The sequence below is a fragment of the Phacochoerus africanus genome, chromosome 2, assembly GCF_016906955.1.
Source record: "Phacochoerus africanus isolate WHEZ1 chromosome 2, ROS_Pafr_v1, whole genome shotgun sequence".
Classification (NCBI taxonomy): domain Eukaryota; kingdom Metazoa; phylum Chordata; class Mammalia; order Artiodactyla; family Suidae; genus Phacochoerus; species Phacochoerus africanus.
Window position 1 is genome coordinate 129,632,593 of NC_062545.1, and position 27,396 is coordinate 129,659,988.

Sequence of the window (27,396 nt, forward strand, 5' to 3'; positions counted from 1 at the left end):
AAGGGAGTAGCATGATTTACTTAACGTAATGTAAGGGAAAAAAAACTCCAGCCAAGATTACTCTACTCAGCAAGACTCTCATTCAGATTTGAAGACGAAATCAAAAGCTTTACAGAGGAGCAAAAGCTAAGAGGATTCAGCACCACCAAACCAGCTTTACAACAAATATTAAAAAAACTTCTCTAGATGAAAAAGAAAAAGCCACAACTAGAAACAAAAATATTACAAATGGCAAAGCTCACTGGTAAAGGCATACCTATACTTAAGATAAGAAATCATCCACATGCAAATATGCTACCAAAACCAGAAATCATGAGAAAAGGAGGGTACAACTGCAGGACACTGGAGATGCGCTTGCAATTAAGAGGCCAACAACTTAAAACAATATTGTATATAAGGGAGTTCCCATCGTGGCACAGTGGTTAATGAATCCAACTAGGAACCATGAGGTTGCAGGTTCCATCCCTGGCCTTGCTCAGTGGGTTAAGGATCCGGTGTTGCCGTGAGCTGTGGTGTAGGTCGCAGATGTGGCTTGGATCCCGAGTTGCTATGGCTCTGGTGTAGGCCGGTGGCTACAGCTCCGATTCGACCCCTAGCCTGGGAACCTCCATATGCCACAAGAGCGGCCCAAGAAATCACAAAAGGACAAAAAAAACCAAAAACAAAAACAATATTGTGTGTGTGTGTGTGTGTGTATATATATATATATCAAAACTTCATGGTAACTGCAAACCAAAAATATACAATACATACACACACAAATTAGAAAAAGCAATCCAAACTAAAAAGAGTCATAAACCACAACAGAAGAGAACAAGAGAAGGGGAAAAAAAAAGACCAACAAAAACAAATTCAAATCAATAAATAAAATAGCAATAAAAACACACATTCCTGTAATTACCGTAAATGTAAATGGTAAAGACTGGCTGAATGGATACAAAAATAAGACCGATACATATGGTGTCTTCAAGAGATCCACTTCAGTTTTAGGGACACATACAAACTGAAAGTGAAAGGATGGAAGAAAATATTCTATGCAAACAGAAACCCAAAGGAAAGCTGAGTAGCAATATTCATATCAGACAAAATAGACCTTAAAATAAAGAATATTGTAAGAGGCAAAGGACATTACATAATGATCAAAGGATCAATCCAAAAAGATATAACAATTTAACTAATATGCATCCAACATAGGATCACCCACCTCAATAAAATAAGATGACTGCTAACAACCTTAAAAGGAGAAATTGACAATAACACAGTAATAGCAGGGGACTTTATCACCCCACTTACAGCAATGGATAGATCATCCAGACAGAAAATCAACAAGAAAACACAGGCCTTAAATGATGCATTAGACCAGATGACTTATATAACAGTCCATCCAAAAGCAGCAGAATATACACTCTTCTCAATTGCACACAGAACACTCTCTAGGATAGATGACATTCTGGGCCACAAATCAGGTCTCAGTAAATTTAGGAAAAATGAAATCATATCAAGCATTTTTTACAACCACAACACTGTGTGACTGGAAATCAACAAGAAAAAAAATGCAAAAAATGCAAACACTTGGAGACTAAACAATGTGCTTCTAAACAACCAATGGATCACTGAAGAAATCAAAGAGGAAATTAAAAAATACCTACAAGCAAATGACAACAAAGACACAAAAATCCAAAACCTATGGGATGCAGCAAAAGCAGTTCTAAGAGGAAGGTTTATAGCAATACAAGCCTATCTCAGGAAACAAGAAAAATCTCAAATATACAATCAAACTTTATACCTAAAATAACTACAGAGAGAAGAACAGACAAAACCCAAAGTAAGCAGAAAGAAAGAAATCATAAAGATGAGGAGTTTCTGTCATGGCACAGCAGAAACAAATCCCAGTAGGAACCAAGAGGTTGTGTGTTCAATCCCTGGCATTGCTCATTGAGTTAAGGATCCCGTGTTGCTGTGAGCCATGGTGTAGGTCGAAGACATGGCTCAGATCCCATGTTGCTGTGGCTGTGGTGTAGGCCAGCAGCTGTAGCTCCAATTTGACCTCTAGCCTAGGAATCTCCATATGCCATGGGTGAGGCCATAAAAAGCAAAAATAAATAAATAAATCATAAAGATGAGAGCATAAATAAATGAAATAGAAATAAAGAAAACAATAGAAAAGATCAATAAAACTAAAACTGATTCTTTGAAAAGATGTTAGAAAGCTACAATCTTCCAAGACTAAACCAAGAAGAAATGGAAAAGATAAACAGACCAATCACAAGCACTGAAATGGAAACTGTGATTTTAAAAACTTCCAACAAACAAAAGTCTAGGACCAGATAGCTTCACAGGCAAATTCTATCAAACATTTAGAGAAGACATAACACCTATCTTTCTGAAACTATTTCAAAAATTACAGAGGAAGGAACCCTCCCACACTCATTCTATGAGGCCACCATCACTCTGATACCAAAACCAGATACCACAAAAAAAGAAAACTACAGGATAATACCACTGATGACCACAGATGCAAAAAATCCTCAACAAAATACTAGCAAATCGAATGAAACAAAACATTAAAAGGATTGCACACCATGATCACGTGGGACTTACCCCAGGGATGCAAGGATTCTTCAATATCCACAAATCAATCAGTGTGATACACCACATTAACAAACTGAAGAATAAAAACCACACGATCCCCTCAATACATGCGAAAAAGCTTTTGACAAAATCCAACACCCATTTCTGAGAAAAACACTCCAGAAAGTGGGCACAGAGGGAACCTATCTCAACAAAATGAAGGCCAAATATGACAAACCCACAGTTTACATCATTCTCAATGGTGAAAAGCTGAAAGAATTCCCACTAAGATCAGGAACAAGACAAGGATGTCCACTCTTGCCATTTGTATTCAACCTAGTTTTGGAAGCCAGAGCCACAGCAATCAAAGAAAAAGAAATATAAGGAATCCAAATTGGAAAGGAAGACGTAAAACTATCACTGTTTTCAGATGACATGATACCATACCTAGAAAATCATAAAGTCACTACCAGAAAACTGTGAGAGCTCATCAATGCATCTGGTAAAGTGGAGGATTCAAAATTAATACACAGAAACCAACCATTCTATATACTCACAATGAAAGATCAGAAAGAGAAATTAGGGAGTTCCCATCGTGGCACAGCAGAAACGAATCTGACTAGGAACCATGAGGTTACAGGTTCAAGGCCTGGCCTCACTCAGTGGGTTAAGGATCTGGTGTTGCTGTGAGCTGTGGTGTAGGTCACAGATGCGGCTCAGATCTGGAGTTGCTGTGGCTGTGGCATAGACTGGCAGCTGTAGCTCCGATTAGACCCCTAGCCTGGGAACCTCCACATGCTGCAGGTGTGGCCCTAAAAAGACCAAAAAAAGAAAAAAAAAGAAAAAAAAGAAAAGAAAGAAAGAAAGAGAAATTAGGGAAATAATCCCATTTACCTTTGCATCAAAAAGAATAAAGTATTAGGAATAAACCTACCTAAAGAGACAAAAGACCTGCATTTGGAAAACTATAACATGCTGATGAAAGAAATCAAAGATGACACAAACAGATGGAAAGAATATACCATGATGTTGGATTGGAAGAATCAGTGTTGGCAAAATGACTATACTATCCAAGGCAATCTATAGATTCAATGCAATCCCTATCAAATTACCAAGGACATTTTTTACAGAACTAGGAACAAAATATTTTAAAATTTGTTAAAGATCCCAAATAGCCAAAGTCATCCTGAGAAAGAAAAATGGAACTGGAGCAATCAAGCTCCCTGGCTTCACACTGCACTACAAAGCTACAGTCATCAAAACAGTATGGTACTGGCACAAAAACAGACATATAGATCAATGCAACAGGATAGAAAGCCCAAAAATAAACCCAGCCACCTACAGTCAATTAACCTGTGACAAAGGAGGCAATACACAATGGAGAAAAGACAGTCCTTTTAATAAGTGGCGCTGGGAAAACTGGACAGTTACATGCAAGGGAATGAAATGAGAACACTCCCTAACACCATACACAAAAATAAACTCAAAATGGATTAAAGATCTAAACATAAAACTGGATGCTATAAAACTCTTAGAGGAAAACATAGGCCAAACAGTCTCTGACATAAACCACAGCAACATCTTCTCAGACCCACCTCCTAAAGTAATGACAATAAAAACTAAAACAAACACATGGGACCAAATTAAACTTAAAATTTTCTGCACAGCGGCTGGGGGAAAAATGTAATTGTAATGTATACATGTAAGGATAACCTGACCCCCTTGCTGTACAGTGGGAAAAAAATAATAATAAATAATTTAAAAAATAATAAAATAAAATAAATTTAAAAAACCAATAAAATTATGAAAATATGAAAAAAAAATTCTGCACAGCAAAGGAAACCCTAAACAAAACAAAAAGACAACCCACAGAATGGTAGAAAATATTTGCAAATTAAGCAACTGACAAGGGGTTAATCTCAAAATACATAAAAACCACCTGCAGCTCAACACCAAAAAAACAAACAACCCCATCAAGAAATGGGCAGAAGATCTAAACAGACAATTCTCCAAAGAAGACATACAGATGGCCAAAAATCACATGAAAAGATTCTCAACATCATTTATTATTAGAGCAATGCAAATCAAAACTACTATGAGGTACCACCTGGCATCAGCTAAAATGGCCATCATCGAAAACTCTACAAACAATAAATGCTAGAGAGGGTGCAGAGAAAAGGCAACCCTCTTACACTGCCGGTGGGAATGTAAAATGGCACAACCACTATGAAAAACAGTATGGAGATTCCTCAAAAGACTAAAAATAGAATTACCATTTGATCCAGCAATCCCCCTCCTGGGCATCTATCCAGAGAAAACCATGACTCAAAAAGATACATGTGGGAGTTCCCACTGCAGCTCAGCAGGTTATGAGCCCAACTAGTATCCATGAGGATAAGGGTTTGATTCCTGGCCTTGCTCAGTGGGGTAAGAATCCAGCGTTGCCATGAGCTGTGGTGTAGGTCACAGACACGGTTCTGATCCTTCGTTGCTGTGGCTATAGTGTAAGCCAAAAGCTGTAGCTCTGACTCAACACCTATCCTGGAAATTTCCATATGCTGCAGCTACAGCCCTAAAAAAAAAAAAAAAAAAAAAGAATAGACACATGTACCCCAATGTTCACTGAAGCACTATATGCAATAGCCAAATCATGGAAGCAGTCTAAATGTCCATCGAGGAGTTCCCGTCGTGGTGTAGTGGTTAACGAATCCGACTAGGAACCATGAGGTTGCGGGTTCAGTCCCTGCCCTTGCTCAGTGGGTTGACGATCTTGGCGTTGCCGTGAGCTGTGGTGTAGGTTGCAGATGCGGCTCGGATCCCAAGTTGCTGTGGCTCTGGTGTAGGCCGGTGGCTACAGCTCTGATTTGACCCCTAGCCTGGGAACCTCCATATGCCGTGGGAGCGGCCCAAGAAATAGCAAAAAAAAAAAAAAGACAAAAAATAAAAAAAAATAAAAAATAAATGTCCATCGACAGAGGAGTGACTAAAGATGTGGTACATATACACAATGGAATGTTACTCAGCCATAAAAAAGAATGAAATAATGGCATTTTGCAGCAACATAAATGGAGCTAGAAATAATCATGCTAAGTTAGTCAGACAATGAGACACAAACATAATATACTATCACTTATATGTGGAATCTAAAAAAAGAACACAAAAAACCTGGAGTTCCTATTGTAGCTCCGACTAGTATCTAGGAGCATACAGGTTTGATACCTGGTCTGGATCAGTGAGTTAAGGATCTGGCATTGCTACAAGGTGCAGTGCAGGTCACAGATGCAGCTCAGATCCAGTGTTGCTGTGACTGGATCTAGACCAGTAGCTGCAACTCTGATTTGACCCCTAGCCCAGGAACTTCCATATACCACACCTGCAGCCCTAAAAAGCACAAGTACACACACAGGTAATAAAATTTAAGAAAGGATACAAATGAACTTATTTGCAGAATAGAAACAGATCAAAGACTTTGAAAAACTTATGATTACCAAAGGGGACAGCTTGCCGGGGAGGGATGGACTGGGGGTTTGGAAAGGAAATGTTCTGAAATCAACTAGTGATGATGTTTGTACAGCTATAAATGTAATAAAATTCACGGAATTTTAAAAAAAAATTAAAGAATCTGACTGCCAGGAGTTCCGGTTGCAGCTCAGCAGGTTAAGAATCCAATTAATGTCCATGAGGATGTGAGCTCCAACCCTGGGCTCACTCAGTGGGTTAAGGCTCCAGCATTGTTGCAAGCTGTGGTGTAGGTCGCATATGAGGCTTGGGTCTGGTGTTGCTGTGGCTGAGGCATAGGCTGGCAACGGCAGCTTCGATTTGACCCCTTGCCTAGGAACTTAAATATGCCACAAGGTACAGCCCCTCCCCCAAAAGGAATCTGACTGCAGCAGCTGGAATCACTGTGGAAGAATGAGTTTGATCCCTGGCCCACTGCAGTGGGTTAAAGGATCCAGTGTTACTGCAGCTGCATTATAGGTCACAACTGTGGCTCAGGTTCAATTCCTGGCCCAGGAACTTCTATATGCTGTGGGTGAGGACATAAAATTTTAAAAAGAAAAAAGGCATTCCCATCATGGCTCAGTGAAAACGAATTTGACTAGTATCCATGAGGACACAGCTTCGACCCCTGGCCTTGCTCAGTTGGTTAAGGATCTGGCTTGCCATGAGCTGTGGCATGGGTCACAGACACGGCTTGGATCCCAACTTGCTGTGGCTGTGGTATAGGCGGGCAGTTGTAGCTCCAATTCAACCCCTAGCCTGGGAATCTCCATATGCCATGGGTGTGGCCCTAAAAGACTAAATAAATAAATAAATAAAATGGGAAGAACTTTTAAAAAAAGAAAAGAAAGAAAGAAGTGGCACATATATATATGATGGAATACTACTCAGCCATAAAAAGGAATGAAGTAATGCCATCTGCAGCAACTAAATGCAACTAGAGATTTTCACACTAAGTGAATTAAGTTAGAAAGAGGAAGACAAATACCATATGATATCACTTATATGTGGAATCTAAAATATGGCACAAATGAACCCATCCACAAAACGGAAACAGAATCACATACATAGAGAACTTGTGGTTGCCAAAGGGGAGGAAGTTTGATGAGGGGTGGACTGGGACGTTTGGGTAGCAGACGTAAGCTATTATATATAGAATGGATATACTTTGCTATACAACAGAAATTGGCTCAACACTGTAAATCAACTACACTTTAATTTAAAAAAATAAAACAAATAAATGAATATAACAAAACAGAAATGGATTCACAGATACAGAGAACACAATGGTTACCAGTGTGGAATGCAGAGGGAAATGGGAAAGGGCAAGGTAGAGGTAGGGTATTAAGAGTTATAAAGTACTACATATAAAATAAATGAGCTACGAGGATGTATTTATAGCACAGGAATATAGCCAATATTATTTATAATAATTATAAATGGGGTACAACCTATAAATTTTAATCACTATATTGTACACCTGAAACTAATGTAATATTGTAAATCAGCTATACCTCAATATTTTTTTTTGGCCACACCTGTGCCACATGGCAGTTCCCAGGCCAGGGTTTGAACTCAAGCCACAGCTGTGACCCAGGCTGCTCCAAGAACAACACCAGATGCTTAACCTGCTGCACCACAAGAGAACTCCCAACTACATCTCAATTTTTTTAAGCAAAATAAAATGAATTTTAAAAAAGAAATGCAACAGAAAAAATAAAAATTAAAAATTAAAACAAAAGCTCCAGGATGGTCCACACAAAAACCTGCACATTGATGTTTACAGGAGCTTCATTCATAACTGCCAAAACTGGAAACCAACCAAGATGTCCTTCACTAGGCGAATGGATAAATAAACTAGGGTATGTCCTGATGGAATATTATTCATCACTAAAAAGAAATGAGCGATTAAGACTTGAAAAGACTTCAGGGAACTTAAATACCTATTACTAAGAAAAAGAAACCAACCTGAAAGAGGCCACATACTCAAGTACATGACTGACATTCAAGAAAAGGCAAAACTATGGAAACAAAAAGATTAGTGATTGCAAGTGGTGAGGGTGAAAAGGGGATGAACAGACAGAGCAAAGAGGGCAGTGAAATACTCTAGGCATTGTAATGATGGATATATGTCATTATATATTTGTACAAACTCACAGAATGTACAATACCAAGAGTGAACCCTAAAGTAAACTATAGACTTTGGGTGGTTGTGATGTATCAAAAGAGTTTTCCTTGGTAACAAGCATACCACTCTGGCAAGTGATGTTGATAATGGGGGAGGCTACACATGTTTTGGGCAGGGGATATATAGAAATTCTGTTCCTTGCTCTAAATTTTTTTGTGAAACTAAAACTGCTCTTAAAAAATAATATCTTTTAAAAAAACAAACAACAACAAAAAAAAAACCTCAAGGGGGACTCACTCTCACATTTTTGTTACAACCAGGAGCTTAATCAGATTTTCACAGAATCTTCTTACCAAAGGAAAAATCCCCTCATGCTGCTAGCAGGGGGAGGGAGTGCGGGGGAGGAAACATTTTGAAAATTGCTGGAGTACTCTGTTCTTCTTAACAAGGCCTGCCCTCAGGAGAAATTAGTTAACCAAAACCTAACCTGCTAGTGTACTGTCATAGGCTAATTGACCTAGGGAAGGGAAATATCCAACATGCTCAGTCTTGCCATCCTGTCCCACTTAAGTGGGGAGGAAATAAACTAAAACACCTGTGAAGTTCACTGTCCAGAGACACAAGTTCAATTGAAGACTGAGAACTAATCACAAGACTACAGAATGCTTCCCCTCCCCCACATCTTACCACCACATTGATAAAGACCTATTTATTTACAACAGTTCCTTTTTCTTGGTACATCATGTCCAGCTATCAAGAAAAAATTATAAGGCACACTAAAAGGCAAAAAGAAACCACAATTCGAAGAGACAGAGCAAGCTTCAAAACCAGACATGGCAAAAATGTTGGAATTATAAGACTAATAATTTAAAACAACTGTGATTAATATGCCAAAGGCTCTAAAAGATAACCAATGATAGGCAATGTAAACAGAATGATGGAAAGCCTAAGGAAGAACCAAAAAAACCTGTAACAGAAATAAAGAATGCTTTTGATGGGTTTATTAATAGAGAGTTGCTGTAGTGGTACAGTGGAAATGAATCCCACTAGGAACCATGAAGATTCAAGTTCGATCCCTGGCCTCGATCAGTGGGTTAAAGATCCGGCATTGCTGTGGTGTAGGTGAGCTATGGTGTAGGTCACATATGTGGTTCGGATCTGGCGTTGCTATAGCTATGGTATAGGCCAGCAGCTGTAGCTCCAATTAGACCCCTAGCCTGGGACCCTCCATATGCCACAGGTGTGGCCCTAAAAGGCAAAAAAAAAAAAAAGGAAAAGAAACCAACAACACAAAAATCCTACAACTAGGCAATTCATTTCCAAACTACAGAAAAATCAAAGAAAAAAAAAATCCTGAAAGCACACTGAAGGAGAAAAGTACCTTATCTATAGAGAACAAAGATAAGAATTACACACATCTTCTCAGAGACCATGCAGGCAAGGAGAGAGTGAACATATTTAAAGTGATGATAGGAAAAAAAGAAAACCCAACCTAGAATTCCATACTCTGGGAAATTATCCATCAAAAGAAAAGAAAAGCAAATTAAATCCAGAGAAAGCAGAAGAAAAGAAATAATAAAAATTAGAGCAGATCAATGAAATTGAAAAGAGGAAATCAACAGAAAAAAAACAAGAGAACCAAAATTTGGTAATTTGAAAAGAACAATAAAATCAATAAGCCTCTTGTCAGGCTCAAAAAAAAAGAGAGAGGACTAATATCAGAAATGAGGAGTTCTCTTGCTGTACAGTGGATTAAGGATCTGTTTGCTGTCCCTGTAGTGGCTCAGGTTGCTGTGGTGGCATGGGTTCAATCCTTGGCCCAAGAACTCCCGGTACACCGTGGGTGCAACAAAAAGAAAGAGAGAACGAAGAAAGGTAGAAATGAAAGTGAAGACTCACCAAAGATCCTATGGACATTAAAAAGTTAAGGTATAATATGAACAACTTCATGCCCACATATCCAAAAACCTAGATGAAATGGACCAATTCCTTGAAACACACAATTTGCCAAAACTCAAGAAACAAACAATTTGGAGTACCCTCAGTGGTTAACAAACCCAACTAGGATCCGTGAGGACGCAGGTTTGATTCCTGGCCTTGCTCAGTGGGTTAAGAATCCAGCATGGCCATGAGCTGTGGTGTAGGCCACAGATGCAGCCTGGATATGATGTTGCTGTAGTTGTGACCCACACCACAGCAGCAACCAAAGCCATAGCAGTGACAACACCAGACACTTAATCTGCTGAGCCACGTGGGAACTCCAAAAAAACAATCTAGACAGACTTTAAACCCCTCACAAAATTAATTCAAAATGGATCATATACCTAAATGTAAAATATAAAATTAAAGACCTATATATAAGACCAGACACTATAAAACTCCTAGAGGAAAACATAGGCCAAACACTCTCTGACATAAATGACAGCAACATCTTCTCAGATCCACCTCTTAGAGTATTGGCAATAAAAAGAAAAATAAACAAATGGGATCTAATCAAACCTCAAAGTTTCTGCACAGCAAAGGAAACCCTAAACAACACAAAAAGACAACCCACAGAATGGGAGAAAATCTTTGCAAGTGAATCAACTGACAAGATATTAATCTCCAAAATTTATAAACACCTTCTGCAGCTCCATACCAAAAAAAAACCAAACAACCCCATTAAAAAATGGGCAGAAGATCTAAACAGACAGTTCTCCAAAGAAGACATACGGATGGCCAAAAAGCACAGGAAAAGATGTTCAACATCACTCATTATTAGAGAGATGCAAATCAAAACCACTCTGAGGTACCACCTTACACCAGCCAGAATGGCCATCATCCAAAAGTCTGCAAACAGTAAGTGCTGGAGAGGGTGTGGAGAAAAAGGAACCCCATTACACTGTGGGTTGGAATGTAAATTGGTGCAACCACTGTGGAAAGCAGTATGGAGATGCCTCAGAAAACTAAACATAGAACTACCATTTGATCCAGCAATCCCACTCCTGGGCATCTATCCAGAGAAAACCACGACTCGCAAAGACACATGTACTCCAATGTTCATTGCAGCACTATTTTCATTAGCCAAGACATGGAAACAACCTAAATGTCCATCGACAGAGGAGTGGATCCAGAAGATGTGGTACCTATACACAGTGGAATATTACTCAGCCATTAAAAGGAACAAAATACCAGCATTTTTTGCAACATGGATGGACCTAGAAATTATCATGCTAAGAGACGTCAGCCATACAATGAGACACCATCATCAAACACTATCACTGATATGTGGAATCTGAAAAAAGGACAGACTGAACTTCTTTGCAGGACAGATGCTGACTCACAGACATTGAAAAACTTTTGGTCTCCGGAGGAGACAGTTTGGGGGGGGGGGGATGTGCTTGGGTTGTGGGATGGAAATCCTGTGAAATCAGATTGTTATGATCATTATACAACTGCAGATGTGATAAATTCATTTGAGTAATGGAAAAAAAAACGTAAAAAAAACAAAAGCAAAAACAAAATTATAGAACTCCTGGGAGATAGCAGGAGGAAACCAAGATGGCCTTGGTATGGCAATAAATTTTTAGATTAAAACATCTCAGACATGATCCATGAAAGGAAAAAGTGATTAAGATGAACTTTATTAAAATTTAAATCTTCTTGGAGTTCCCTTGTGGCACAGTGGGTTAAGGGCTGGGCACTGTCACTGCAGCGGCTCAGGTTGCTGCTGTGGCACAGTTGCAGCTGTGGCTCAGATCTAAGTCCTAGCCCAGGAACTTCATATGCCGGAGGGTGACAAAAAAAGAAAAGAAAAAAAATGGGCCAAAGACATAATAGACACATCACCAAAGAAGATACACAAATGAGAAATAAGCATATGAAAAGATGCTTCACATAATATGTCATTAAGGAAATGCAATTTAAAACAATGAAATACCATTACACCCATATTAGAGTGGCCAAAATCCAGAGCTCTGATGACACCAAATGCTGGGGAAGACGTGGAGCAACAGGAACTCTCATAAGTTGCTGGTATGAATACAAAATGTTAAGATGCTTTGGAAGATAGACTGGTGGTTTCTTACCAAACTAAGGAAACTTTTACCGTATGTTCCAGCAATCATGCTTCTTGGTATTCACTCAAAGGAGCTGAAAACTAATGTCCACATAGAAACCTGCACTCAGATGTTTACAGAAGCTTTGTTCATAACTGCCAAAATGTGGAAACAACCAAGATGTCCTTCACTAGGTGTATTATTCAGTGCTAAAAAGAAATGACCAATCAAGCCATGAAAAGACCTGAAGGAAACATAAATGTAACAAAGCCAACCCGAAAAGACTATACACTGTATCATTCCAACTATACCATATTCTAGGAAAGGCCAAATTAAGGAGACAGTAAAAACATCAGTGGTTGCCAAGCACAGAGGATATTTAGGGCAGTGAAACTACTGTATGAGATATGTTAATGATGAATACACGCCATTATATGTTTGTAAAAGTCCATAGAAAATACAACACCAAGTGTGAACCCTAAAGAGTTCCCTAGCGGCTCAAGAGGTTGAGAATCCAATGTTGCCACTACAGCAGCTCAAATCACTGCTGTGGAGCAGGTTTAATTGCTGACCTGGGAATGTTCAGGAGTTCCTGTCTTGCCACAGTGGGTTAAGAATCTAACTGCAGTAGCTCTGGTTGCTGCAGAGGTTCGGGTTCCATACCCAGCCGGGAACAATGGGTTAAAGGACCCAGCGTTGCCACAGCTGCAGTGTAGGTCACCGCTGTGGCTCAGATTCAATCCCTGCCTGGGAACTACCAAATGCCCCAGGTGCAGCCATAAAAAGGAAAAAAAAAAATGTTCAGAGCAGCAGTCATTATGGAAGATTGGAAACATTTGGAAATAATGGAAATCTGGAAACAATTCAACTGTCCATCAACATAGTACATTCACACAGCAGTAAAAACACATCAACACTCGTGAATTTTTAAAGATATAAAAATGAGCAAAATAAAATCCCAGAACATAAAAATGATACCATATTATATGTGATTATCAAAAACAGGTGAAAATTGGGAGTTCCCATGGTGGCTCAGCAGTAACGAGCCCAACTAGTATCCAGGAGGCCAATTCAATCCCTGGCCTCGCTCGGTAGGTTGTAGATGTGGCACTGATTTAAGCTGTGGTATAGGTCGCAGGCATGGCTCAGATCCCACCTTGCTGTGGCTGTGGTGTAGGCCAGCAGTTACAGCTTAGAGTTGACGCCTAGCCTAGGAACTTCCATAGCTGCAGGTGTGGCCCTAAAAAAAAAAAACACACACACCACGTAAAAATAAAATATTGTTTAAAGATACATTCAGAGGTGGTAAAACTATAAATAAATGCAAGGAATAATTACCACAAAATTCAGCATAACCACTGTTATGTGGAGGGATGGCCTTCAAAGGAACTATAAATTTTTATTGATATGGATGGCAGGTACATGGATGGGTGCTTGAATTACTATTACTTCTTTTCTTTTCTTTTGTCTTTTTATGGCTGCAATCACAGCATATGGAAGTTCCCAGGCTAGAGATTAAATCAGAGCTTCAGCTGACAGCCTATGCCACAGCCACAGCAAGGTGGGATCAGAGCCATGTCTGCAACCTACACCACAGCTCCTGGCAACGCTCCATTGAGTAAGGCCAGGGATCGAACCTGAATTCTCATGGATACTAGCCAGGTTCACAACCCCCTAATCCATTATGGGAACGCCCAAAAATGAGAACTTTAGACTTACTAAAAACAGCATTGCCTCAGAGATCCTATAAAGGATTAAGATCAAATTACACAGTTTCTGATCTGATTTTACTATGTTGAACCATTTTTTTCAAATCATAAAACTATTTAGCAATATATCATGGTGCAGGCATTGTAAACCAAATCTTTTACCTTTTGGATTCAGAAGGCTGCCTCTTCTTGATCATTTCACGGAGCCGTGCAGCTGACTGCAAAATACACAAAACATGCATATATAAAAATAGTCTTATAACTACATAGCTTATCTCCTAAAATACTAAGTTTCTGCTACAATATCCACACTAAGCCAAGATCTATACCGTAAATAAAGATCCTTAAGGTATGATACCTGTTCTTTGTAATAGACATGAGAAAAATACATTATCAGTAATAAAGACAAGTATAAAATACTATCCAAAGTACTGACATTCTGATACCTTGGACCAGGTTGCTAAAGAGTTTACATGATTAAATATTAAACATTTATCAAATATATTATTACAAATTAAAAGGTTTAACTTCTACTACAGGCAATCCTACTCTGGTATTTTCCAGAAAAGTTAAAGGTTATACTTCTACAAATCAAATCATAATTTCTACTAACTGAAATTAAAATAAGAGATATTTTATCTAAATTTCTGGTGAATTTTCAACTTTCAGTGACTGAACAATGTAGTTCCTTATATTAACTCACACTCTCTCCCTTCAAAACACATACACACAGTGAATATTGAGGAATGTTGATGGTCAGAGAAACCAATTAATTATTTAGTAACACCAAAGATTTAATATCTTCTTAGGGAAAACATCACACACCTTCCCAAAAAGCTATTTTCTCACATAAAAGTTTAATCCCCAGTCAAAAGACTTCCAATATATAAATTATACCTTTAGTTATAATTATTATAAAATAGCATTCTACTAGCTATTTATCCTTAAAACTTCCTATATAAATCATATTCCCATCTATTCTTTTTTTTTTTTTTTTGAGTCAATGTAGTTACTTATTGGGATAAAAATCTCTATATCATATAGTATCTCCAATAATAACCTACTAAATGACAATGAAACACAATCTAAGTAATTCCCATTGTATGAAGAGATTCAAAAATATTTCCTGTGCATTTTTTTTTATTTGTATGCACTCTGGACCTAAGAGAGCCAGTTTAGGAACCTTCCCACTATTTATGGCACTGTTGTGTGGAAAATGCAATCTGAATGATACTTAAGATACCAGTAGGAAACATCTTTCCCCCTTCTTAGCAGCTGATAGAAAGCAGGCACTGGGGTAGGGCAAGGGCTGCAATAATAAGGCAGTCTCAAGAGCATCTGGAAGGAGTTATTCCTGTGTGTGTGTGTCTGTGTGTGTGTGTGCGCGAGCGCGCGTGTGTGCGCATACCCGCAGCATATGGAAACTCCCAGGCTAGGGGTGAAATCGTGGCTACAGCTGCCAGCCTATACCATAGCCACAGCAACACCAGATCCTTAAGCCACTGAGCAGAGCCAGACACTGAACCTGCATCCTCATGGATATCGTCAGGATCATTTCCATTGAGCCACGACAGGCACTCCCCCATTTACTCTTAAAGTAAAAAAAAAGAAAAAAAGAAAAAAAAAAACTGCCCTCTTACTCCTCTACCACACATCCTTTAACCCACCCCTCCCACTTCACCTTTAACTAAAGCAACCACTTGGAACATACACTGTTTCTTCAAATCCAAAAAGCCATTCATAAGACACCATTATTTTATGTACCACCAAAGGGGGAGGTGGAGAAACTGCAGTTGTAATTTAATACACCAATTTCAAAAAATGTCTTATAAACAATAAAAATTTGGTAACTTCTTTCTATTAAGTGTAAAACTTGCTCCTAATTTTATCCTTCCTCGTGTGACACTATGAAACCAAATACTATGAGTATTTTATTGACCTACTGGCAAGAGGAACAGCATATTGGTATTAATTAGAAATTCTACACAAACCTCAGATAACTGAAGAGAAGCAAAAAAGTTTGCATTTTCTGATATGTTCTTCAGTCGCTTCCTTTCATATGGTGACAATCCTGAAAAATCATCCTATGAAATTATACCAAAAAGATTTTGTTACTTTACATAATCCATAGCAAAAGCACCTCATAAAACTATTTGCTGCAATATCTGAATGTATTTTTCCTTCAAATTGCACCTTCACTAACTATATTATGTTATCTTAACCAAACAGCACATCATTTTTACAGCACTGGATACTGAAAGAAAGTTTCAGTTTGGTATAATCACAGGATATATGCATGGCTTCCCAATTAAACAACAAGTGATTTAATGTCAGAAGTCAAAAAGCATAACCAAATAGCAAATTATTTCCATCTGGGTGTTAATTGCACTATTTCTCAAAGTTATCGTTTTATTAAACAAAACAGGAAAGAACTCAGTAACAGAAAATTTTAAATTCATTAAAATGGTTACAAAAATTCAGAAAAAAGTACAAAAAATGAGAGAAATAAACACATGGGTAGAAAATTCAACTATAAAACCAGAGAATCTTGGGAGGTCCAATATCCAACTAATAGTTGTAGGGGAGAAAAAGGAGCAGAGAAAATGGAGGAGAGAAAAATCATCAGAGAAATAATACAAGAAAGCTTCTCAAAACTGAAGACATGAAATTCCCAAATTAAAATGATCCAACATGTATGCAATACAATGAATGAAAAAAAAAACTCAAGCCTAGGCACATCATCACAAAATTTCAGCCACAGTAATCAAAACAGTATGACACTGGCACAAAGACAGATTTATAGATAAATGGAGTAAGACAGAAAGCCCAGAAAATAACTCGTGCACCTATGGTCAATTATTCTACAACAACGAAGATGAGAATATACAGCAGAGAAAAGACAGTCTCTTCAATAAGTGGTGTTGGGAATACTGGACAGCTACATGTGAAAGAATGAAATTAGAACATTCTCTAACACCATACATGAAAATAAACTCAAGGAGTTCTAGCTATGGCACAACGAGTTTGGCAGTGTCTCTGCAGTGCCAGGATGTAGGTTCAATCCCTGGCCCAGTACAGCGGATTAGGATCCGGCATTGCCACAGCTATGACATAGGTTGCAACTGTGGTTTGGATCTGATACCTGGCCTGGGAACTCCATATGACACGGAGGAGCTCTAAAATTTAAAATAATTTGCACAGCACATCTATTGAATGCTGGAAGAAGACATTAAACCTCCAAAATAGGCATGAAACCTTCCACATAACTGGGCACAACAAAAAAGAGAAGAGAGAGTGAGAGGAATCAGGATGGGACTAGTACTCCTGAGAGGGAACAGTGAAAAGGAAAGGAAGCCACACCCTGGGAAGTCACCTAAATGATGCAGTGATCAGTAAAGATGGAGAAACCTTAAAGCCTCACAAAAGAGCACAGCAGCTCGACTGAGGAGGGCAAAGCAGAAAGAGGGCTGCACAGACCATCAGTACCACCTCCCAGGACACCACAGCATGAGACACTCAGAGAGCGCTGGGTGCTGAGACTCAGGCTCCAGAGGTCAGTTCCATGGAGAAGACTAAGGTTGGCTGTGTAGAGATGGCCTGAGAGGATAGAGAGTGGTGCGCCAAGGGCTAGGGAGCAGAGCACCACAACTGAGGACACCCAGGATGTCTGGGCCCTCAGGAGAAGCAAGGCGCCACTGTTGGGGAGGGCAAGAGGAAAAGGGGCGGATCACCACAGGAATATCTTTCTCTGCACACACGTGGACTCTCAGAGAGCACCTCTTGTGTGGTCTACAGGCAGCAGGGGCAAACCAGAGCAGTGATCTCAGACTCCAGAAGCAGGCGTGGCCTGCCACCACTAGGGATCTGTGAACAGGCACCCCTTGTAGCCCCAGTCACCTCAGAGGTCAGCACAAAGGAGGGCACTGCAACCGAGTACCACCTGTTGTTACTCTCACTCCCCTGGGAATGCATATGCCCTTCTGGAGCCACTGCCAAACACTCTGGGTACTTCCTACACCTGCCTGGAAGGTCACCACCTCTTCCCAGGACCCTGCAACTAGGAGCAGCCTGTGCCACCTCCCCATGGGTCCTCACCATGGTCAAGGGCCCACTAACCAGGCACTGACTACTAGCACTATCCACTGCCTCAACTACCTGGAATCATGCACAGCACCCTATCAAGGGGATTACAGCCTGCACACACTGAGAAAAGAGACAGAAGGCATCCAAACCAAAATCAGCCCTCATGCCAAAAATAAATAGTAAACCTTCACAAAATACCCAGAGGTATCTGAACATAAAAACAGCACTCCAAGCCTGTAATAGTTGTTTCCCCTAAACTCACAGAATAAGAAAAATAAACACAAACTGAAGAAGCTCAGGAACCATTCCCAGTTAAAAGAACAGGAGAATTCCCCTGAAGGAGCAAACAACAAAACAGACCTCTGCAGTCTAAAAAGACACTGTGTTCAAAAAGGAGATAGTGAAAATACTGAAGGAATTAAGAGCAAATATGAAGGAATTAAGAATGATGGGAGTTCCTATCGTGGTACAGCAGACAAATCTGACTAGGAAACATGGGGTTGTAGGTTCGATCCCTGGCCTTGCTCAGTGGGTTAGGAATCCGGTATTACTGTGAGCTGTGGTGTAGGTCACAGACTTGGCTCAGATCTCCCGTTACTGTGGCTGTGGCATCAGTTGGCAGTTGTAACTCCGACTCAACCCCTAGCCTGGAAACCTCCATATGCCACAAGTGAAACCCTAAAAAAGAAAAAAGACAAAAAAAAAAGAGTACATATGAAGAGAAATGCAGATTACTTTAGAAAGGAACTATAAAATATAAGGAGGAGCCAAGAAAAATTACAAAATTCATTTGCAGAGACAAAAAGTTAGTTAAAAGGCATTGAACAGCAGAATGAATAATGCAAAGGAAAAAATAAGTTTCTTGGAAGACAGAATAATGAAAATCACCCAATCAGGACAGTAGACAGAAAACCAAATGAAAAAAACATTAAAGCCATATAAGAGATCTATGGGATAATACAAAGTGGGCCAATCTATGTACCACAGGGATTCCAAAAGGAGAAGAAAAAGAAAAGGGGATTAAAAATATATATGAAGAAGAGTTCCCATCATGATGCAGTGGAAACAAATCCAACTAGAAACTATGAGGTTGCAGGTTCAATCCCTGACCTCTCTCAGTGGGTGAATGATCTGGTATTGCTGTGAGCTGTGGTGTAGGCTGCAGGCATGGCTCCAGTCTAGTGTTGCTACGGCTGTGGTGTAGGCCGGCGAAAAAAAAAAAAAAAAATATATATATATATATATATATATACACACACACACACACACGTACATATATATATATATATATTTGAAGAAATTATGGCTAAAAACTTTCTGAATGTAAAGGAAACAGATATCAATATACAGGAAGTACAGAGGGCCTCAAACAGGCCCACACCAACATATATTATAGTAAAAATGGCAAAAAGCAAAGATAAAGAGAGGATTCTACAGTCAGCAAGAGAAAAAAAAAAAGAGTTAATTATAAGGGAATCCACCAAAAGGCTATCAGCTGATTTCTCTGCAGAAACACTAAAGGCCAGAAGAGAGTGCCAAGATATATTCAAAGCTCTAAAAGGGAAAAATTTGCAGCCTAGAACACTCTACGCAGCAAGAATATCATTTAAAATAGAAGGTGAAATAAAGGATTTCTCCAACAAATGAAAACTAAAACACTACAGCAATACTAAACCCATTCTAAAAGAAATACTGAAAGAGCTCCTCCAAATAAAAAAGAACTAAGAATAGGGTGGAGGAAATGACAATTGGAAAGTTATCACTTAAATAAGCCAGTATACAGATCTAAAAGAAAAAAAAACCTATTGTAAAAGCAATGATAAACTTAAGGAACAGCAAAAGGATAAACATGGAGGTGTTAAAAAAGGACCTCAAAAATCATAAAATGTGGGAGTTCCCATCGTGGTACAGCAGAAACGATTCTGACTAGGAACCATGAGGTTGCGGGTTCAAACCCTGCCATAGCTCAGTGGGTTGAGGATCCAGCATTGCCATGAGCTGTGGTGTAGGCTGCAGGCATAGCTCGGATCTGGCATTGCTGTGGCTGTGGCATAGGCCAGCAGCTATAGCTCCAATTGGACCCCTAGCTTGGGAACCTCCATATGCTGTGGGTTTGGCTCTTAAATGACAAAAGAAAAAAAAAAGTGGCAGACTAAATTAAAAAAACAGCCCACAATATGCTGCCTACAAGAGACTCAACTTAGGGCAAAGAACACATATAAATTTAAAGTGAGGAGATGGAAAAAGATATTTCATGTGAAAGGAAAAGACAGGAAAGTGGGAGTTGCAACACTCAGACAAAACAGACTTTAAAACGAAGGCCAAAAAGACAAAGAAGGGTAATATTTGATGATAAAAGAATCATTCAAGAAGAGATATTACACTTATCAATATATATTCACCTAATATAGGAGAACCCAGATACCTACAACAAATACTAATGGACATAAAAGGAGAAATTGATGGGAATACAATAATAGTAGGAGACTTTAACACCCCACTCACATCAATAGACAGACCCTCTACACAGAAAATCAGTAGGGCAACAGAGATCGTAAATGACACATAGAAAAGTTAGACTTGATATTTTCAGGACATTACATCCAAAAAAATCAGAATATACATTCTTTTCAAGTGTACATGTAACATTCTCAAGGCCTGACCACATACTAGGGCACAAAACTAACTCAACAAATTTAAGAGTGTAGACATTATTTCAAGTATCTTCTCTGACCACAATGGCATGAAACTAATCAACCACTGGAAAAGAAATGAGAAAAAAAATGACTACATGGAGACTAAAATATCAATGGGTCAACATGGAAATCAAAAGGGAAATTAAAAAAATACCTCAAGAAAAATGATAATAAAAACAAAACCGGAGTTCCCGTCGTGGCGCAGTGGTTAACGAATCCAACTAGGAACCATGAGGTTGCAGGTTCGATCCCTGCCCTTGCTCAGTGGGTTAAGGATCCTGCATTGCCGTGAGCTGAGGTGTAGGTTGCAGACGCGGCTCGGATCCCGCGTTGCTGTGGCTCTGGTGTAGGCTGGGGGCTACAGCTCCGATTCAACCCCTAGCCTGGGAACCTCCACATGCCACAGGAGCGGCCCAAAGAAATAGCAAAAAGACAAAAATAAATAAATAAATAAATAAATAAACAAAAAATAAAAAAATAAAAACAAAACCATTCAAAATCTATGGGATGCCACAAAAGCAGTGTTTACAGGGATGGTCACAGCAATACAGGCATTCCTCAAAAAAGAAGAAAAATCTCCAATCAATAACCTAAATTGCCACCTAAAAGAATTAGGAAAAGAACAAACAAAACCTAAAGTCAGAAGAAGGAAAGAAATAGTAATGATCAGAGGGGAAATCAATAAAACAGAGATTTAAAAAACAATAGAGGAATTCCTGCTGTGGCGCAGTGGTTAACGAATCCGACTAGGAACCATGAGGTTGCGGGTTCGGTCCCTGCCCTTGCTCAGTGGGTTAACGATCCGGCGTTGCAGTGAGCTGTAGTGTAGGTTGCAGACGTGGCTCGGATCGTTGCCTGTGGCTCTGGCGTAGGCCAGTGGCTACAGCTCCGATTAGACCCCTAGCCTGGGAACCTCCATATGCCGCAGAAGCGGCCCAAAGAAATTGCAAAAAGACAAAAAAATAGAAAAAATCAATAAAACCAAGAGCTGGTTCTTTGAAATGGTAAACAAAATTGACAAACCACTGGTCAGACTCCCCAAGAAGAAGAGAGAAAAAACTCAAACAAAGTAAGAAACAAAAAAGGAGAAATCTCAATGGATACTCCATAAATACAAAAAAAAACAAAAGACGGAGAGTTCCCATTGTGGCACAGCAGAAACGAATCTGACTAGGAACCATGAGGTTGTGGGCCTCGCTCAGGGGGTTAAGGATCCAGTGTTGCCATGAGCTGTGGTGTAGATCACAAATGCAGCTTGGATCTGACGTTGCTGTGGCTTTGGTATAGGCCACTGGCTACAGCTTCGATTCGACCCTAATCTGGGAACCTGGGGGTGAGGCCCTAAAAGGCAAAAAAAAAAAAAAAGGGGGGGGAATACTATGAACAATTATATGCCAGCAAATCTGACAACCTCCACAAAGAAATGAACAACTTTCTAGAGACATACAGCCCTCCAAAACTGAACCAAGAAGAAACAGATCAACTGAACAGACTGATCATTAGAAATGAAATTGAGTAAATAATAAAAACACTCTCTACAAAACAAAAGTCCAGGACCAGATGGCTTCACAGACGAATTCTACCAAATATACAAAGAAGAACTTAAACCCATCCTTCTTAAACTTTTTGGAAAATAAATAATCTAAAAGACATTCTAAGAAGCCAGCATCACTCTATCAATACCAAAACCAGACAAAGATACTATTGAAAATGAAAAGTATAGGCCAATATCTCTGATGAATATAGATACAAAAATTCTCAACAAAATTTTACCCAACTGAATCCAACAACATATAAAAAAGATCATACACCACAACCAAGTGGGATTCATCCCAACTTCACAAGGATGGTTGAACATACACAAAGTCATACACCACATTAACAAAAGAAAATAAAAACTTCATGATCATCTCAACAGATGGAGGAAAAGCATTGGACAAAGTCCAACATCCATTCATGATCAAAACTCTTACCAAAGTGGATATAGAGGGAACATACCTTAACATAATAAAAGCCATTTATGGTAAATCCACAGCCAATATAATACTCAATGGAGAAAGGCTGAAAGCCTTCCCACTAAAATCTGGAACAAGACAAGAATGCCCACTCCCACCACTGTTATTCAACATAGTATTGGAAGTCCTAGTCACAGTAATCCAACAAACAAAAGAAATAAAAGGTATTCAAATTGGAAGAGAAGAGGTAAAACTGTCACTGTATGCAGATGACATGATACTATATACTCCACACAAAAACTACTCAAACTGATCAATGAATTCAGCAAAGTAGCAGGATACAAGATTAACACTTGGAAATCAATTGCACTTCTGTACACTAACAATGAAACATTAGAAAAGGAATATAAAAATACAATGCTTTTAAAACCACACCCCCAAAAATTAAATACCTAGGAATAAACCTGACCAAAGAGGTGACTTATATGCTAAGAACTGTAAAACATTAATCAAGGAAATTAAAGAGGATTCAAAGTAATGGAAAGATATTCCACGCTCCTGGAGTGGAAGAATTAATATTGTTAAATGACCATACTACCCAAAGCAATCTAGCAGATTCAATGCAATCGCTATCAAATTACCCATGATATTTTTCACAGAACTAGAACTAACAAGCCAAACATTTATATGGAACAACAAAAGACCCTGAATTGCCAAAGCAATCCTGAGGAACAAAAACCAAGCAGGAGGCATAACTCTCCCAGACTTCAGGCAATATTACAAAACCACAGTCATCAAGAGAGTGTGGTACTGATACCAAAACAGACAGACAGACCAATGGAACAGAATAGAGAACCCAGAAATAAACCCAGACACCTATGGTCAATTAATCTTTGACAAAGGAGGCAAGAACATAAAATGGAAAAAAGACAGTCTATTCAGCAAGCATTGCTGGGAAAACTGGACAGCTGCATACAAATCAATGAAACTAGAACACACCCTCACACCATGCACAAAAATAAACTCAAAGTGGCTGAAAGACTTAAATATAAGACAAAACACCATCAAACTCCTAAAGAGAACTTAGGCAAAACATTCTCTGACATCAACCTTATGAATATTTTTCTCAGGTCAGTCTCCCAAGGCAACAGAAATAAAAACAAAAATAAACCAATGGGACCTAATCAAACTGATAAGCCTTTGCACAGCAGAGGAAACCAAAAAAAAAACCAAAAAGACAATTTACAGAATGGGAGAAAATAGTTTCAAATGATGCAACTGACAAGCGCTTAATCTCTAGAATATACAAGCAACTTAAACAACTCAACAGCAAAAAAGCTGACAATCCAATGGAAAACTGGGCAAAAGACCTGAACAGACAGACACTTTTTCAAGGAAGAGGTACAGACGGCCAACAAGCACATGAAAAAATGCTCCACATCCCTGATTATTAGAGAAATGCAAATCAAAACTACCATGAGATACCACCTCACACCAGTCAGAATGGCCATCATTAACAATCCACAAATAACAAGTGCTGGAGGGGGTGTGGAGAAAAGGAAACCCTCCTGCACTGTTGGTGGGAATGTAAGCTGGTACAACCACTATGGAAAATAGTATGGAGATGCCTTAGAAAGCTATACATAGAACTACCACATGACCCAGCAACCCCACTCTTGGGCATATATCTGGACAAAACTTTCCTTTAAAAAGACACATGCACATGCATGTTCATTGCAGCACTATTCACAATAGGCAAGACATGGCAACAACCCAAATGTCCATCAACAGATGATTGGATTAGGAAGATGTGGTGTATATACACAATGGAATACTACTCAGCCATAAAAAAGAACAAAACAATGCCATTTGCAGCAACATGGATAGAACTAGGACTCTCACACTGAGTGAAGTAAGTCAGAAAGAGAAAGACAAATACCATATGATATCACTTGGATCTGGAATCTAATATAAGGCACAAATGAACCTTTCCACAGAAAAGAAACTAATGGACTTGGAGAACAGACTTGTGGTTGCCAAGGGGGAGGGGGATAGAGTGGGGTAGATGGGGAACTTAGGGTTAATAGATGCAAAATATTGCCTTTGGAATGGATTATCAATGAGATCCTGCTGTGTAGCACTGGGAACTATGTCTAGTCACTTATGATGGAGCATGATAATGTGAGAAAATAGAATGTATATATGTATGTGTAACTGGGTCACCATGCTGTACGGTGGGAAAAAAATTGTATTGTGGAAATAATTTTTAAAAAGAGAAAAAAAAAACAACCAAAAAAACTTCAAATGTTTCCCAAATGGAACTGGAATAAAATCTTGAATTACAAAGTCCTAAAAAAAAAAAAAAAAAAAAAAGGACCTAATCAAGCTTACAAGCTTTTGCACAGCAAAGGAAATCATAAAAAAAAAAAGAAAAAAAGAAAACCTAGGGAATGGGAGAAAAGAGTCTCAAACGATGCAACCAACAAGAGATTAATCTCCAAAATACACAAATAACCCATACAACTCAACAGCAAAAAAACAAATAACCCAGTTGAAAAATGGGCAGAAGACCTGAACAGACATTTCTCCAAAGAAGACATACAGCTGGCTAACAGGCACATGAAAAAATGCAAATTATTAAAGAAATCCAAATCAAAACTACCATGAGGTACCACTGCACAACAGTCAGAATGGCCACCATTAGGAAGTCTACAAATAACAAATGCTGGCGAGGGTGTGGAGAAAAGGGAACCCTCCCACACTATCGGTGGGAATGTAAATTGGTACAACCACTATGGAAAACAGTATGGAAGTTCCTCAGAAAACTAAATAGAGAATAACCCTATGATCCAGCAATCCCACTCCTGGGCATATGTCTGGACAAAACTTTCACTGGAAAAGATACATGCACCCGTATGTTCACTGCAGCACTATTCACAATAGACAAGACCTGGAAACAACCTAACTGTCCATTGACAGATGAATGGATTAAGAAGATGTGGTACAAACACACAATGGAATACTAATCAGCCATAAAAAAAAAAAAACAAAATAATGTCATTAGCAGCAACATGGATGGAACTAGAGACTCTCATACTGAGTGAAGTTAAGTCAGAAAAAGAAAGACAAATACCATATGATATCACATATCTGGAATCTAATATACAGCACAAATGAACCTTTCCACAGAAAAACAAACTCATGGACATGGAGAACAGACTCTTGGTTGTCAAGTGGGAGGGAGTAGGATGGACTGGGAGTCTGGGGTTGGTAGATGCAAACTGTAGCATTTGGAGTAGATAAACAATGAGATCCTGCTACATAGCACAGGGAACTACATCTAATCACTTGTGACAGAACATGATGGAGGATAATGTGTGAAAAAGAATGTATATATATGTATAACTGGGTAATTTTGATGTATAGCATAAATTGATTTACAGAACACTGTAAATCAACTATAATAAAAAATAAAAATAAAACATAAAAAATAATAAAATCCCCTAGGAGAGAAAGAAAAAAAACTGTGAGATACTGGCATAAAGATAGGCAGATAGATCAAATGGATAAAATTTAGAGTCTAGAGACAAACCTATATACCTCTGGGAACTATTTTCAATAAGGAAGTCCAGAGCACATTCAATGGGAAAGAAGAGTCTTGCTAAAAAATGGTTCTAGGACAAATGGATATCCACATGCAAAAGTACTCTGGACCCCAATCTAAAGCCATATATAAAAATTAACTCAAAACAAATCAAAGACAAAGACATAAATTGAAGAGCTAAAGCTATAAAATCTCAGAAGGGAACACAGGTGTAAATTAGGCAATGGTTTCTTAGATATGACACCAAAGCCATCAGCAACAAAAGAAATTAATAAACTGGACTCAAATTAAAATTTAAAATTAAATTAAAATTAAGCATTTGTAAAAATAAAAAATAAAAATAAAAGATGTTCCCATTATGGTTAAGCAGAAACAAATCTATTATCTATGGAGGGTACAGGTTCAATTCCTGCCTTTGCTCAGTGGGTTAAGGATCTGGCATTGCCATGAGCTGTGGTGTAGGTCACAGCTGTGGCTTGGATCCCACGTTGTTATGGCATAGGCCGGTGGTTACAGCTCTGATTTGACACCTAGCCTGGGAACATCCAGATGCTGTGGTGCAGCCCCTAAAAAAAACAAAAATACAAAAAAAAAAGATGAGCAAGTACTGTTGAGGGTATGGAGAAATTGTATTTTTCATACATTGCTAGTGGTTGTGTAAAATAGTGCAGCCACTTTGGAAAACAGTTTGAGAGTTCCTCAAAAAGTTAAACATGTGGAGTTCCCTGGTGGCCTAGAAGTTAAGGATTCAGCATTGTCACTACTGTGGCTTAGGTTCAATCTCTGGCCCAGGAAATTCCACATGCTGCAGGTATGCCTCCCCCCCAAAAAAGTTAAACACAGTTACTATAAGATCCAGCAATTTTACTCCAAGATATACCCAAGAAAATGGAAAATATCACACAAATTTCTCACTAGTAAATGTTCACTGCATTATTCCTTTTTTTTTTGGTCTTTTGTCTTTTTTTTCCGGATTCGTTTCCACTGCGCCATGACAGGAACTCCATCATTGCATTATTCTTAACAGCAAAAAAGTGAAAACAACTCAAATGTCCACAAACTGATGAATAAACAAAATGTGGTATATCCGTACAATGGAATATTATTCAGTC

General features: G+C 38.8%; 1 protein-coding gene across 4 annotated transcripts in view; it reads right to left on the reverse strand.

Moving 5' to 3' along the window:
• WDR76 (WD repeat domain 76) overlaps positions 1-27,396 on the reverse strand; it is a 94,808-nt gene that overhangs the window by 62,827 nt on the left and 4,585 nt on the right. For all 4 annotated transcript variants that reach the window (XM_047766494.1, XM_047766493.1, XM_047766495.1 and 1 more), the window contains 2 exons: positions 15,938-16,030; positions 14,109-14,164 (listed from right to left, as the gene is read on the reverse strand). In XM_047766494.1, the coding sequence (XP_047622450.1) occupies positions 14,109-14,164; positions 15,938-16,030 (149 nt within the window). The remainder of the gene's footprint in view (positions 1-14,108; positions 14,165-15,937; positions 16,031-27,396) is intronic.